We start from the raw sequence: 17054 nt of genomic DNA on the forward strand, positions 1-17054 counted from the left end.
TCAGTTGCCAGCATTCGCCAGAGCTGGCGGGCAGCCATAAAGACAGGGCTAAATTGTGGCGAGTCGAAGAGACTTAGTAGTTGGCAGGAAAAAAGACAGAGGCGCAAGGGGAGAGCCAACTGTGCAACAGCCCCAACAAACAAATTTCTCTGCAGCACCTGTGGAAGAGCCTGTCACTCCAGAATTGGCCTTTATAGCCACTCCAGGCGCTGCTTCACAAACCACTGACCACCTCCAGGCGCGTATCCATTGTCTCTCGAGATAAGGAGGCCCAAAAGAAAAAGAAAGAAGAAGTGGGTCCCACTCTTACCTTTGAGTCACAAGGCTGTGGGTTCAAGCCCCACTCTAGGAACTTGAGTGCCAACTCTAGGCTTGAGACGGCAGTTTAGTGATGAAGGAGTGCTGAATTGACAGAGGTGCCGGCTTTCGGTTGCGACATTAAATTGAGGCCCATCTTCCTTCGCGGTTGGACACAAATGATCCCATGGCGCTATCTGAAGAGATGGGGCCTCCTGGTGAATATTCAACTCTCAATAATACACAAAAACAGATTGTCTGGTCATTATCACATTGTTGTTTGTGGGAGCCTGCTGTGCACAAATTGGCTTCTGTGTTTCCTACATTACAACAGTGACTGCACTTCAAATGTCATGATGTCCCATTTTGATGACATCATAAGCAGGAAGTGCTGCCCACTATAAGTTAGCTACACAAGAGGGGAAGTGTGAAAGAGGAGGCAGCAATCCAACCAGGAAACCCCCAACTGCTCTGCCCACATCCATCTATCAGTCTCCAGAATGTGTTTGATCAGAGGGTTTCAACAAACAAAAACTGACAGGACACCCCTACATGGTCGCACAACATTCTCTGTGATCCATTTTCATTATTGTTTAAAATTAACGAACGGCTCCTGATTTTAGACGCTGGAATAAGCTAAATCATGAACAACTTGTGTTTGTACAGCACCTTTAATGAAGTAAAATGGCACAAGGCGCTTCTTAGGAGCATTACCAGGTAACATTTTAAACCGCGTAGGGAGATGTTAGGACAGGTGGACAAAAAGCTTGGTCAAAGAATTGATTTTAGAGGAGCATCATAAAGGAGGAGTAACAGGCAGAGAGGTTTAGGGAGAGAATTCCAGAACTTGGAACTAAGACAGCCGTAATCACCGCCACCAATGGTGGAGCAATGAAAATCGGGGAAAGCGCAAAAAGGAGATAAAGGTGGATAAATCCATAACCATGTCAGAATCAGAATTCCATGTTGAAAAAAAAAAACAATTTCTTATAAAAGCTTCTTAGAAATATTTATTAGTGGAACATTAATACAGACATTATTAAAGGGGTGAATGGCCCCTTGTGCTGTAACCATTCTATACATGTACTGAGTAGTTCCCGAGTAGCAACGGGAAAGTTACAGACAGTCAATTAGCATCATTCTAGTTGCACAAAGACTTTCCCTTGCCCTGGTTTTCCATGCTTTTTGTTCCTATAATTTCCTGACTCATGCTGGGGATTGGCTTCCATGGACACAGGAAGACCTTTGCCAAAGTGAACATCATTCAGAAGCATCGGAACAGGAGGAGGCCATTAGCCCCTCAAGCCTGTTCTGCCATTCAATTAGATCATGGCTGATCTGTAATGCAACTCCATTTGCCTGCCATAGATCCATAATCCCTTGATACCCTTAACCAACAAACAGCTATCATACAGGAGTCTAGATGGCCTGGCCAAGCATCAGCAGGCCATTCGACCACGGGATGCCTCACAGCCAATCTTCACTTCCCGACACGCATAGCTTTAATTCTACATTTCAGCAGGGGCCAAGTAGTGGGAAACATGTTGGATTTCTCCCCCACTGTTCCCCCTTGCCCCAGCCCCAGAGGTTAGTTGCAGTGCTACAACAATATCTTGGCTGTGACTGATTAACCCAACGCAAGCCAGGAGATTGAACGCGAGACCTGCTGGATCTCGGTTTCGCACCATGTGGTAGTCTAAGTCAGTGAGCTACTTGAAGGAGAATTTTTTATTTTTTTTTTAAATTGTATGGACGGTTTTCTCCATTTGAGAACTAATGGCTCTTTGCACCATTCCCACTTAATGCAAGGTCAGTCGAATGATTTGTGCAATAAAGTAGGATGATTTGGCTCTGTCTCTGTAAACATTCTGAATATGACTGGCTCCCAAAAGTAGAAAATTCACGCCACAGAGAATCCAGAAGGAAAGTCAACAAAATCCTGTAGCCTCACAGTTTAACGTCTAAGACTTCATAAAACAATACAAATCATTTTTAAAAAACCATTCACAATTACACATCATACCAAAAAAAAAGCAATGCACATTTTATACATCCATCTGCAAACACCAAAATCAAGTATACAGAACATATGCTGGTGCAGAATTCAAACCTTTCGAAATAAAACATGTACAGTATTTGCTGATATGGCAGCTTTATAAAATAGAGCAACTTGTACACCAGATTTTACGGTAGTGGTCAAAATCATTGGAGTCTGGGAAAAAAATGGTTCTTACCGTAAGCCAGTTTTAAAAACTTGTGCCAATTCATACTGCAATATGGATCCATGAACATAAACTACACACCCCAATCCCATACCACACCAGATCAAGTGCAAACTGCATGTGTCAGTGGGCTTTAAGACAGTCGTAGGCATCATTGCTTATTTATGCTTCTGTCCTCACCCATTGGCACACACACTGTCCAGGAGGGAGGTAGTGGGGTCACTGGATCGTGACCAGGACCTGGTCGATTCCTCTGCCCTGCCCAAGAGTGCAAAGATCAATTGTAGACCCTCCAGAGCCATCTTTAGCTGAAGGCAGCTAACTTAGCACAGACCAAAGGCTTTGCCAGGTTAGTGCCAAGAGGAGACAATGTTTCCAGAGTCCTTTAAAAGCACTGTGGAGATTTACCTCTGAATGCAGTTTTGTTCTGATTCCCCACACTAAGCCCAGACTTGCACTACACTCAAGGTGGGACTAAGGATGTACATAAAACAGCCATAGGATATTTTCATACATATTGGAAGATCACCTCCTTCCCTTGTGCCCCAGTACATAACTCTTTGTGATCAGCTGGTGGGGGTGGGAAGGGGTGAATCTCAGCTTCCTTTGAGTGCCTAAAAAGTCAAATAAGGAGTGCGGCACATGACAGTGCAAATGACTAGCGATATCCCTGATATTGAGCTCTTAGCTACGATCAAGGCAATGTAAAGGAGCAGGTGGCACTGGCTGACAGGAAGAGGAGTGGTCTTTGGAGTGATAGCTGGTACTTGCTACCCCTGGTTTAGGGGTTCGTTATGGACATATGGGGTGGGGGAGGGGCCTTGCTAGTTGTTGGTTATTTATATAGGTGGACAATGGGCACAGAAACTGGAGTGGAAGAGTTACAAGAACTTTGTAGCATCAGAACATCTGGAATACAAAAACATCCATTTTTAAGGGGTGCACAATATGACTAACTGCAGCCATTGCCCTTCGTCATTTACAGTGACTTTCTTCCCAATGATTACAAGTGCTGAGTTTCAGGCCCTCGTTCTTTGCAAAACTTAACTTTTAAGTCCATCTTACTTAGTTACTATTGATTCAGCAATAGTAACCGGCCAAGTGACACATGTTGGAGGTTTCCAGGTGCTCACAATTCTGGAATCCACAAAACCATTAAAAGATGATTGCCAGGTCTAAAAAACAACTTTAAAAATGTTTTTAAAACTTTTAAAATAAGGAATACCTCAAAGTACTCAAGAAGTCATAGTGTTCTTAATAAAGTTTGAAGCTAGGCTCCTTAAAAACAATGGCAAACACAAACATGAGACAGAGTGAGTGTTATGTGCTTGGGAGGAACAGGTGACTTTGGATCAATGGTTCCCAAAGCTCTCCCATCACTGAGCGTTTTCCTCACCTCATGTCTGGGTCTGTGTAGATTCATTGACAGAGATTGATCGCTGTAATTAAACAACTCCATTATCATTGTTACATATGATACCATGGTGGGAGAAGGTGAACTGGATGGATCCTGGTCTTTTTCATTCGACAACTCCTACATACCCAAACCAATCAATTTCATGTTTGAGCCAAGCGAGTCAAGGGTCTGAGGTAGAAGATTATGAACTTGCTTCCTTATCTAATTAAGTAATTCAGAAGTCAACTATTATACATCACATCAGAGCACAAAGAATGGGCTAGAGGTGTAATCGCTGACGACAAACCAAGCCATTAACACGCTCACTCACCTCAACATTGGGTGAATAACAGAATACAGCAAACTGCTTCACCAAACGTTGGGTGAGTGAAGGTGTTTGAAGACTGAAAGTGTGGCCCCCTCAATCCCAATTCTGACATGCAGGAGTCCCTCTCACTGCATGTCACTGAGGGACAGTCAACAGTTTCCACCCTTCACTTTGTGTCAAGTCCAAGGGAGTGAGATTCATTTGGCCTTTAATTGGCTCGTCTACCTTTAGTTGGTACCAGCCCATGATCAATGATCATTCATACAATCGCACTATGTCAAGCAAGTCTCTTAGTTGATGTTGTCAGTGGTTTAAATGTAGATTACAGTCCACTGATAGTGAATCAAACAGAATTCAGGACATAATGCAAAGGGTACATGTGTAGTCGAACACACCAACACCTAGTAACGACAGTAATCAGAGCAAGTCACTGGGGAAAAACTGTAGAAATAGCGAGAATTAGTCCTGCTCTCGCAGAGCTGGAGACTCCAATGTTGATATTTGTACTGTATTAAAATTGTAACAATCAGAATTTTGCCATGTGAAAGGGGGTAATTAGTTGGTTGATCATCTACTGTTTTCAGGAACAGTAGGTGATCTGTACATTCAGCAGCAAGTTCAGATAATCAGCCTGATTATCTGTAAAGATTTGCAATTCTCCCATCTCGCTCTCTCTCTCCCCCTGTAGGTTACATCTTGAAATTACATGTAAAAGAGGGAACAAGTAAACACACAATCCTACCAGTAGTCTGGGTAGCAGTGTCCCAATGTGGGATCTACAGCTCGTCCAAGAGGACAGATAACGAGAGGTTAACTTTCACGACTGCTTCCCCATTGGAAATACAACATACCCCTGCCAAGCATGCACCAAATCTTTCACAATTATACACAAGAGGGAAAGACCATGTAAATAATGGAGGAAGAACCACTTTGAATATACCTGTCCCATTATCAACAGCGACACATTGCAACTTTGGAATAGGTAGGAGATGTTCACCTGTGATGTCACCTCCCCAACACCACAACCAAACTGAACAATTTCTGCTCACATCTCTCTTCTTTCTTCTCCATATTTACACAGTAACAGATTAATAAATAGATACAGAGTTGATGCAGTCTATACCACCTACATGTACCCAGTTTTCCAAACTTGACTGGTTTGATTTACTCACTGATGTCCACACAAGTTATGGACCATCTGCACTTAATCAAACCCAGTTATACACTGCTACACATTGGTTACTCATCATAAAGTTTTAGTCCCAAATTGGAAATCCCAAACCTTTGAATGACAGAGCATTAATTGTCAGAATTTAATCTATTGAGGAGAGCGAGGTGGATTTCCATGCTCCAGTATATTTTTCTCTCTCCAATACCTCGGTTCCTCTCATTATGTTATAGCCCTAATCTCAGCCAATCTCCTTGCATTATCTGTTCTCTAGAGGCAGGAACCGTCATCACTTGGATATGCACTTGAAGTGCCGCAAACTGTAGGGCTACAGATCAAGAGCTGCAAAGTGGGATTAGGCTGGATAATTCTTTTTCAATGTGCTGAATGACCTTGTTCTGTGCCGTAACTTTTCTAAGTTACCATGATCAACCTGTAACATCATTCAGTGGAATAACTCGTTTGAAAACAGGGAGCATTACCTCGAAGGCACAAATTTAGGATTTTCTACACTACAATCAGAAATTAGAAGGTTATATATTATTAGGACAACAGTTTGCTGCAAGGTAGTGTTAAGACTTTGAAAGGTGCTAAGGGGGAAAATGTGTGTGAAGTAGTGCACACACAGGTGGCATAGACAATCACTAATTCACTTGTATAAAGTACAACTGTTGCCACAGTAATACCAGTAAACATGAAAAACAGATGGATTTTACCAAGTTTCTCTAGAGGAAATGTCAGAGGCAGATTCATCCCTTTCATTTGTGGCTCAGAAGGTTCTCGGCTACCCATCATGCTCTCGGCAGCATTAACCCGCTCAGTCGTTCGATGGCTGCAGCCCTGTTGAACACTTTGGACAGTTCCTAGATTTAAAAAGTTGTTCCTGTTTCTTTGATCAAGGCAAAGGCCAAATCAAAAATTCTCTTCCTCCTGCAGCACTGGGGTTTTGTTTTAATCTCCTTTGTTTGGCAGACGTCAATCTATTTGGTGTTCAGACACATCATCCAGAGGCAGCACCATTGTCTGTCAGAGGATAAGAAACAAGTTTTTCAATAAATACAGTCAGTCCCATATCACTGATGGTCATATGCCCTTGTAAACACACATAGCTTTCAGGGGCAAGCTGGACTAGCATCCCAGATCAACATGGAGTGCTTACTCTCAATTTAGCTCGGACACCAGTTTGACTTCAGCTGATTACATTCTTACCTCTGAGTCAGTCCATATCAACTTGGCCACTGTTAATTGGGGTCTTACTTGAGCATTTATAAAGGAGACACTTACTGAGACTGGGAAAGCTTTGTGAGTGAGGAGCTAGATGTTTGTGATTCTTTCACTCTGTACAATAAATGTGAAACTGAGTAAAAAGATTACAAACATGTAGCTCCTCACTCAAAAACCTTCCCCAGTTTCAGTGAGTGTCTTCTCATATGTGCTCAAATAAGACCCCAATTAGCACCCTCCACCTGCATATAATTAGACAACAGTCACATGATCTAGACTGACATGTCAATGCACTACTGAGGGAGTACTGCATTGTCAGGTGGCATCTTTTGTACGAGGCTCCATTTGTCTATGGAGGGGTGTGTAAAAACTCCTTTGGCGCTATTTGGAGGGTGATTCTCCAGGGCAGTGCCCTGGCCCAACTTTGCTCCCTCCCTCACCCACCTACTCTCACCAAAAATAGACTAAGTAACTGGGCATTGATTACATTTGCTGTTTGTGGGAATGTGCCATGTGCAAATTGGCTGCCACATTTGGCTGAGTGACTGCACTTCAACTGTAATTCTTTTTGTTGTAAAGTTCTTTTGAGGTGACAGAAGGATGTGACGCGTCGATATATAAATGCACATTCTTTCTTCCTCTTTGCTTTGTGAATGGGATAGAGAATGTAGAGCAACAACTTGTATTTAATGTAGTAAAATATTCCAAGGGAATTCACAGGAACGTGATCAGATCAAAAATAACAGTGAGCCACATAAAGAGATATTAGGACTTGTGACTAAAGGTTCGGTCAAAGAGGCAGGTTTTGAGAATTGTCTTAAAAGGAGACAGAGAGGCGGAGAGGTTTCAGGAGGGAATTCCAGAGCTTGGGGCTGAGGCAGCTGAAGGCATGGCCGCCAATGGTAGAGTGATGGAAATTGGGAATGCTCAAGAGGCCAGAACTGCAGAGATGCCAACATTGTAGGGCTGGTAGAGATAAGAGAGAAGGAGGGGCGAGACCATGGAGAGATTTGAAAACAAGGGTGAGAATTTTAAAATTTAAAGAGAGAGAGAGAGATCAGCCCTCCCCTTCAGTGAGAGAGAGAGATCAGCCCTCCCCTTCAGTGAGAGAGAGAGATCAGCCCTCCCCTTCAGTGAGAGAGAGAGATCAGCACTCCCCTTCAGTGAGAGAGAGAGATCAGCACTCCCCTTCAGTGAGAGAGAGAGATCAGCACTCCCCTTCAGTGAGAGAGAGAGATCAGCACTCCCCTTCAGTGAGAGAGAGAGATCAGCACTCCCCTTCAGTGAGAGAGAGAGATCAGCACTCCCCTTCAGTGAGAGAGAGAGATCAGCACTCCCCTTCAGTGAGAGAGAGAGATCAGCCCTCCCCTTCAGTGAGAGAGAGAGATCAGCCCTCCCCTTCAGTGAGAGAGAGAGATCAGCCCTCCCCTTCAGTGAGAGAGAGAGATCAGCCCTCCCCTTCAGTGAGAGAGAGAGATCAGCCCTCCCCTTCAGTAAGGACAGTTCTGGACCTATCTGGAAAACAAATGGTGCACCAGCTAAACTATTCTTAACATTGGTGACATCTGACACAACAGGCCTTAGCCCTTCATCTAGATTTCTTATTGAAAGAAAAAGTCCCTCATTCCTCGTTCGGGGATGGTTTAGAATCCTGTCATTGATGCTGTCATGTCTAATGCATCACACCATCTGCGTCGTCATAAAGACAGACATCAGAGTGCGTCAGAATAAAGTTCTAGAGATCTGGTTGGGTAAGACAAACTCTTGTTGAAATAGGAACTGGAGAACGTGGCTTTTGTCCCATGACTGGTGGATCCAGCCTGACAGAATTGGGCAGTTGTCTTCTCTTGCTGTGATACGGAGACTGAGCAGGAAGATCCCACATTCTTGAGCTTAGCTAATTAATCTCTAATCAGGCCTGAGGTGCAAAACACTACAATTGCCTTATGTCCCGGGGGCATGTTTTGGAAAATTAGCTTGTAATCACTATCTGGTGATCTCTGGGGAAAGCCAAAAAGACAGTGACTGAAGACAAGCTAGAGCTCATTGTGATGCCTTCTGCAGTTGGACAGCCTACCCATACTCAGTCTATAGCTCAAGGTACTGGAAGCTACAGGTGCCTGTAGGTGTTATGGTCTTCAAGAAAGGAAGGGGGGGCTTTTTTTTTTCTTCTATGTCGGCTGTAGGACCCTTGGCCGTTCTGAAGCCAACTTTACCCTGGGAGAGAAAGGTCCTTCTTTTAATGCCAGTGATGTGCACTCACCCATCCGCCATTCTCCTGCAGCCAGGGGACAAACATATCCATGTACTGCATGCTGTAGCCCATCAGCTGCTGCACCGGGTGGCTGCTGATCCCGGCCACTCTCCGTGTTAGTTCCATTGTCAGTGCGATCTTTGTGAGCTCGGGGCTGGTGGTGGGACCCTTGTGTTGCTCTTCAACATTAGCCGTAAAGACTTTCACCAGCTGCGAAAAACTGTGGTAGGACATCCGGCTCATAGTACGCTGAAGCACAGGGTCGTTCTTTATCTACAAGACAGTAAGTCTAACATGAAGCACTTTTAAACTTGAAATACTATATACATATTTCTTTTAAATCTTATATCGGTACTCACTTCACATCTCCAAGTTTTTTTTAATTCTCTGGTTCTTGTCAATTTTTTGTGCCAAACTTTCTCTTTTATAATGTCTACAGCTAATGTAAACTAAATGGTCCAATTTTAAAAGGGGTGCAGGAAGGGAGACCTGGAAGTGGATGTACACAATTCTTTAAAAAGATAGCAGAATAAGTTTTGAAAGTTGTTTGGAAAAAAAAAATATACAGGAGCTGTGGCTTTATCGTTTGAGGCATAGAGTTATAAAAGGCAAGGATGTTATGCTAAACCTTTATTAATCACGGGTTAGGCATCAGCTGAAGTATTGCATTCAATCCTGGGCACCACACTTTAGAATGCAAGACAAGACTTTGGAGAGGGTGCAGAGGAGATTTACCAGAATGGTACCAGGGATGAGGGATTTCGGTTCTGTGGAGAGACTGGAGAAGCTGGGGTTATTCTCCTTAGAGCAGGGTATATATAATAGAGGTGTTCAAATAGTTTCTCCCTATTTAATCTGTTTGCACCAGCAGGAGGGTCAGTAATCAGAGGACAGGTTTAAGGTAATTGGATGAAGAGCCAGAGGAAAGATGAAAGCATTATTTTTACACAGTGAGTTGTTGTGATTTGGAATGCACTGCCCAAAAGGGCAGTGGAAGCAGATTCAATAGTAACTTTCAAAAGGGAATTTAAATAAACACTTGAAGGAAAAATTGCAAGGCTATGGGGAAATAGCAGGGAGAGCACCTAATTGGACAGGTCTATCATAGGGCCGACACAGGCATGATGGGCCGAATGGCCTGTTTCTCGTTCTAATGGGAACTTCCCATGCAACTTGCCCTCAGAATTTAAGATACCTTTCCATTGAGATTCATTCTCTAGGCTCCACTTGGGAAAGGTATGGGTTTGTGGTTCACAGTTTGGAATCTGGCCCAACAAGGGTCACTCCCTCAGGAGAGATGGGGAACGAAGTGAAATCTAACTTTTGTGTTTCTGAGGGGTCCAATCCAAGTTAAGAATGAATTTGAGCTCCGTGTATGGGGAAGGGAACTGCCCACAGGGCCCATCTCAACATTACGGCTCCTTTACCTTGCTGGCAGGGGGTAATTTCCAGAGAGACCCTTCCATAGAGATCATTGGCAAAAGGTCTAGGTGGAAGATGAGGAGAAACGTTTTCACTCCGAGAGTTGTCAGGATCTGGAACTCTCGACCTGAAAAGGTGACAGAAGCTGATGTGAAATAATTTGAAAAGGGAGTTGGACAGGGACCTGAGGATGAGGAACTGGCAGGGTTACGAACAAAAAGCGGGAACTGTGGAATTTATTTATTTTTATTTATTTAGAGATACAGCACTGAAACAGGCCCTTCGGCCCACCGAGTCTGTGCCGACCAACAACCACCCCATTTATACTAATCCTACATTAACCCCATATTCTCTACCACATCCCCACCATTCTCCTACCACCTACCTACACTAGGGGCAATTTACAATGGCCAATTTACCTATCAACCTGCAAGTCTTTGGAGGTGGGAGGAAACCGGAGCACCCGGCGGAAACCCACGCAGACACAGGGAGAACTTGCAAACTCCGCACAGACAGTACCCAGAATCGAACCCGGGTCGCTGGAGCTGAGAGGCTGCGGTGCTAACCACTGCGCCGCCCCCACTGCGCTGCCCAATTTAGCACAACTGCTCTTTCAAAGAGCCAGCACAGACATAATGGGCTGAATGGCCTCTTTCTGTGCTATAAGTCTCTATGAGACCCTGCATGTGAGCACAGAATGGTGCATGTTTGTACACTGAAAGCATCCCCAAAGCCAATGCAAGCTGGAATAAGTCACTTCTATGGTCTGAAACAAAAACAAAAATGCTGGAAATACTTAGCAGGTCTGGCAGCATCTGTGGAGAGAGAAGCAGAGTTAACGTTTCAGGTCGGTGACCTTTCATCAGAACTGGCAAAGGTTAGAAAAGAATTAGGTTTTAAGCAAGTGAAGGGGAGGGGGATGGGGGACAGAACAAAGGGGAAGGTATCCGATAGGGGAGAGGGTGATGAAATAACAAAACTGTCCTGGGGCAAAGGCAAAGCGTGTGTTGTTAATGCTTGTGTGGTGAATGCCTGGCTACCCGACCTGAACCCGACTAGACCTGACTACGTGTGCCGGGGTCGGGTCAGGTCTATATTCTGAGTCCAGCATCGGGTCAGGTCGGGCTGGACAGTGCTGCCTTCGGGAACTCACGGGATTAGGCTCACCCATGATTCCCTACAAATCCATCTGCAGGAATAGCCTGCTGGCGGAATGGATGAACAGGACCACAAATATTACCATTGGACAAGGTAGAGCACAATAACATGTTTGATATCATTAAATTTATTGCAATGTTCGGGTCGGGCACGGAAAAAAAAATGAAGAGACTCAGGCCCGGGTCAGGTTTCAATTTTAGATCCGAGCAGGCCTTTACAAAGCATTAGTCCAGAGATAGTGTTAACAGCAGAATAATGAGCAGCTACATTACTGCACAAAAAGTAGGCACATGGTTAAAAAAATAAAAAAAATTTTTTTTTTTTTTTAAAAGGGCCAGTCACGCTCTGAAGTTACTGAACTCAATGTTCAGTCCGCGAGGCTGTAGAGTGCCTGTTCAGGTGCTGCACCTTGAGCTTGCGTTGATGTTCACTGGAACACTGGAGCAGGCCAAAGACACAAATGTTGGCGTGAGAGCAGGGGGGAGTGCTGAAATGGCCAGCAACCGGAAGCTCGGGGTCATGCTTTCGGTCTGAGCAGAGGTGTTCAGCAAAGTGGTCACCCAAGCTATGTTTGGTCACCCCAGTGTAGAGGAGACCAGATTGTGAGCAGTGAATACAGTATACTAAATTGAAAGAAATACAAGTAAATCGCTGCTTCACTTGGAAGGAGTGTTTGGGGCCTTGGATAGAGAGGAGAGAGGAGGTAAAAGGGTAGGTATTACACCTCCTGTGGTTGCATGGGAAGGTACCACAGCATGCTACAGCCTTGCAAACATTGAGTTCAATAACTTCAGAGCATGACCGGCCTTTTTTCAATATTTTATTTTTTAACCATGTGTCTGCTTTACATGCAGTCAGAGCTGCTCATTATTCCACTATTAACAGTCTCTCTGGATTAATGCTTTGTCTTTCACCACAAGCATTAACACACGCTTTGCCTTTGTCCCAGGACAGCTTTGTTATTTAATCACCCTCTGCCCTATCAAACACCTTCCTCTTTGTTCTCTCCCCCACTCCCCTCCTCTTCACTTCACTTGCTTAAAATCTAATTCTTTTCTAAACTTTGCCAGTTCTGATGAAGGGTCACTGACCTGAAACGTTAACTCTGCTTCTCTCTCCACAGACGCTGCCAGACCCGCCGAGTATTTCCAGCACTATGTTTTTATTTCAGATTTCCAGCATCCGCAGTATTTTGCTTTGATCACTCCCGTGGTCTGTTGGATTTGATCTGTGGATCGCATTCTCCACAGGCATTTAGTTCACCACGGCTGATCTCAGGCCACATTGCTGCCTCTCACCTTCTTGTCGATTCCATCGCCTTGGTCTTGTAACAGCAGCACAATTTTCTCAATCATCTTCTCCTTGTCAGTCATCACATTCTGCGGGACATTATTGTTCACTAAAGAAATTCAATGAGAACAGACGTCAGGTGGCAGAAACTGTACCGAGTGAATTTGCAGTTGCTCCTATTCATGCCAGCCAGTCCTCTGTGCCCACATCATACTAATCCCCTTTCTATTAGATGGGATATCCAGCTGACAAACCTCTCCACAGACTCTAGAATGGAGGGAAGGTCAGGCAGGACTGAAAGGTCGGGAGGGTTTTTTAAAAAATGTTGCTTGCTGGAAAAATGAGCATTGTAAATTCCCCCACACCTTTTCGGGGAATGTTGAATAGGTACATTCAACCTGGTTCCCTTACTCCCTAAACATCCCCTTCCCCTCGAGTTTCAGACCCCGCCCTCCAGTTCCAGAGCCTCCTCCTTCCCTCTCAGGTTCCAGACAACACTTACCTGCTTCTGCTGCAGCAACTTCAACGCTCGGACTGACGCGGTCAATGCTGGCCTGAGCGCAGTATTGCTGTGCCAATTTATCCAACTTCTTTGCCACTTTTGAGTAGAACTCTTCATTTTCATTTTTGGTTGACCCTAGAAACAATGGAAAAAAAAAGTCCACCAGAAGCTTGAGATAAACAGTACGGATGGAGAACTATAGGATGGCTGAGAGTGTGATGAGTGGCAACACAAGAGGGTTAGACATAATCATTTTATTTTATTAATTTATTTTTATTTAGAGATACAGCACTGAAACAGGCCCTTCAGCCCACCGAGTCTGTGCCGACCATCAACCACCCATTTATACTAATCCTACACTAATCCCATATTCCTACCACATCCCCACCTATCCCTATACTCCCCTACCACCTACCTATACTAGGGGCAATTTACAACGGCCAATTTACCTATCAACCTGCAAGTCTTTGGCTGTGGGAGGAAACCAGAGCACCTGGCGAAAACCCACACGGTCACAGGAAGAACTTGCAAACTCCACACAGGCAGTACCCAGAAATGAACCCAGGTTGCTGGAGCTGTGAGGCTGCGGTGCTAACCACTGCGCCACCATAGTGTCAGCCATGGCTCAGTGGGTCACGCTCAAATCACTGAGCCAGAAGATTGTGGGTTCAAGTCCCACTCCAGATAATTGAGCACAAAATCCAGGATGACACTCCAGTGTAGAATCAAGGGAGGTGCTCTCTTTTGGACGAGACTTAAGCTGAGGCTCAATCTGCCCTCTGCTTTGAAAAAGAGCATATGAGTCCTCCCCAGTGTCCTGGCCAATATTTATCCCTCAATCAACATCATTGAAAAACAGATTAACTGGTCACTATCTCATTGCTGTTTATAGCAGCTTGCTGTAAGAAAATTGGCTGCCACATTTCCTACATTACAACAGTGACTACACCTCAAAAGTACTTCACTGGTTAACATTAGTGAATGGCAGAAAAGACATAGAAGGGATGAATAGCCTCCTCCGGTTCCTATATGGCCCATACTTTGCAGTTAACCAATTGCTACAGAAACCAGAATGAAACCCATCTACTTTTGTCATTCTTACTGCAGCCCAACACTGGATCACTTGTTTCACTAACTCCTCCAGTAGAACCCTTGGATGTATTACAAAGTATTTCCAACACTGAACAGGCCATCCAGTCCAACAGGCCTATGCCAGAGTTTATGCTCCACATGAGCCTCCTCTTCATCAAACTCGATCAACATATCCTTCTCCCATCATGTGTTTATCGCGCTTCCTCTTAAATGCATCTACACTATTTGTCTCAACCACTCCCCATGATAGCGAGTTCCACATTCTCACCATTCTCTGGGTAAAGAAGTTTCTCCTGAATTCCCTATTGATTCTTTAGTGACTGTCTTTATACCCTAGTGGCGCTCTGGCCTACAAGTGGAAACATCTTCTCTACGTCTACCCTATCAAACCCCTTCATAAATCTAAAAACCTCTATCAGGTCATCCCTCAGCCTTCTCTCTTTAGAGAAAACAGCCCTAGCCTGATTAATCTTTCCTGATAAGTAGAAACTCTCAGTTCTGATACCTCTCTAGTAAATCTTTTTTGCACGTTCTCCAGTGCCTCAGTAATCCTTCTTATAAACTGAAGATCAGAATTGTGCATAGCACTCCAAGTGTAATCTAATCATGGTTTAATACAAGTTTAATGTAACTGCTCTGCTTTTCATTTCTATCCCTCTAGAAAGGAGTTCCTTTCTTCAAAAGCACCCAGGAAGCTTCTAAACAGGGTTCCACCAGCTCCTGAAGGACAAATTGCTCACCTTTGTCAGTGCTTTTCATTTGGTCAGTAATTAGCGGGAGTGTGTTGGGCCGTGGTGAGGGAGGCTCAGGATCCTGGCCTTTTTCTGACGCTGGAGAAGAAGCTTCAATTTTCCCGTGTGACTGTTTCCTGAACAGATTAAAAAATCTCTGGCTCTTCTTGGAGTTATGCTTGCTGTTCTCCTCTGGGGTGTCTTCCTTTGCAATGGAGGTGACAGAATCTACCGAACCAACTGTGCAGGCTATTAAAGGGTTGGTATTCTTCTGTCTCCTCAAGGAATTGGACTTTCCATCAACTTTACTGCTATTCTTCCCGGACCCATGATCTTCGAGTGGGTCTAGAGACTCCTTGGACTTTTTGTCAAAGGCATCGTTGCTCCTCTTCTTCCTCTGCCGTTTTATTAGCCTCTTGATAGTCGTTTTGAAGCCATGCTTTTTCTCCTCTGCCTGGGCGATTTCCTCATCTGTTGTATCCCAATCACTGTTGCCCTCAGTTCCTTCGGTTCGTTTCAGACTCCTCTTTTTCTCCTCCGCTTCTCGTTCCAAATTCCCTTTTTGGTTCGATTTTCTCCGAACATGCGATTTTACAGTGATGTTGGAATCCTGGCCTTCGGTGGTCCTTTTAACAAGAAAATATTAAATAGACATGGTAATTAAAACATGCACCATGCTAATGACCAAGGGAAGTCGATTTTTCAGATTGGGTAGCTCCCTGTAAATCCCTGCCTCCGAGGAAAGGCTAGGTAATCAATGTGAGTGAGATCGGAAGGAAATGACTGGGAGCAGCAAGAGGTAGAAGGTGGACTTTATAAGCAGCAAACCTTTGGATGAAATACTAAAATTGAGGCCCCGTCTGCCCTCTCAGGTGTAAAAGATATGCTATTTCAAAGAAGAGCAGGGGAGTTTTTTCCAGCGTCCTGGTCAATATGTATCCCTCAACCAACATCACTAAAAGAGAGCATCTGGTCAATATCACATTGCTGCTTGTGCGATCTTGCTGTGCACCATTTGGCTGCAATGTTTCCTATAGCACAACAATGACTGCAAGTCAAAAGTGTGCCCTTAATTATTAAGTGCTTTAGCACATGCTGAGGTTCATAAAGGCTTCACATAAATGCAACGCTGTTCTATCAAATGATGTGTTGGGCTTCAAGAGCACCAGGGCACGGTGGAGGGGTGGGGTTGGGGGTTGTGGAGGTAGTGCATGGGTGCAGGGTTACCAGAAAGGGGGACGTCAGAGTCTGGGACCATTGGTGGGGCATGAGATGAGGGAGCAAGGAGGGTGGAGTTAATGGGGCCTGAGGATGAGTAGGCTGGAGTTGGGATTTTGCATTATTTTGTTGGTTGGGGGGGTGGGGGGGGGGGGAAGGAAAATCAATTTGTGCATGTATAACATGGCCTCATCCCATCCTATCTCTAGAAGGTCCTTCATCCCGCTCTCTTAACACTTCCACTGCAGCTCGTCCTCCGTTCTGTGCTCTTGTGGAAAACGTTGGCGCAGACAGGATGGGTAAAATGGGTAAAAACATTCTACAATCCATACATATTCGCCAATGTGCCAAGACATTCCTTCCCCTCATCCCCTCCCACCACGAGCAAGACACAGAAAGTCATTGACACAAGAATGAGAGACTTACTTTGACAGGAACCTCTTAGTGTCGTGGTAGTAACGACCAACATGTCCAATGTTGGTGGCCTCGTCATTCTTCAGCATCTTCCGTAGGAAGGCCTCCATGACCAGCTTAGTTTCATTTTTTAGGACTATAAGGCTGTGCCTCTCCTCTTGGCACAGCTTACTCTCCGCCATCCCGGGGTCAAGCGAGTTAGTTCCCATTCTGGAGCTGAAGAAGAAAACAGAAATAACAAGCACTGCACGTTACTCACCAACATGCAATCAGATTCACAAATAGGGAGGAAGGTTCAAAGTAAACTACTCACAACAGCAGGGAACTGCAATTAAAAT

General features: G+C 44.6%; 1 protein-coding gene across 2 annotated transcripts in view; it reads right to left on the minus strand.

The window, feature by feature from the left end:
• Positions 1-1298: 1298 nt before the first annotated feature.
• Positions 1299-17054, minus strand: part of bcl2l12 (BCL2 like 12) — a 40838-nt gene continuing 25082 nt past the window's right edge. For both annotated transcript variants that reach the window (XM_068019753.1, XM_068019754.1), the window contains exons 2-7: positions 16729-16932; positions 15094-15710; positions 13262-13396; positions 12768-12868; positions 8899-9162; positions 1299-6434 (exon numbers count right to left, since the gene is read on the minus strand). In XM_068019753.1, coding sequence (XP_067875854.1) covers positions 6387-6434; positions 8899-9162; positions 12768-12868; positions 13262-13396; positions 15094-15710; positions 16729-16925 — 1362 coding nt within the window. In that variant the 5' untranslated portion in view covers positions 16926-16932 and the 3' untranslated portion in view covers positions 1299-6386. The remainder of the gene's footprint in view (positions 6435-8898; positions 9163-12767; positions 12869-13261; positions 13397-15093; positions 15711-16728; positions 16933-17054) is intronic.

This window comes from Heterodontus francisci, chromosome 41 (genome assembly GCF_036365525.1).
Source record: "Heterodontus francisci isolate sHetFra1 chromosome 41, sHetFra1.hap1, whole genome shotgun sequence".
Taxonomy (NCBI): Eukaryota; Metazoa; Chordata; class Chondrichthyes; order Heterodontiformes; family Heterodontidae; genus Heterodontus; species Heterodontus francisci.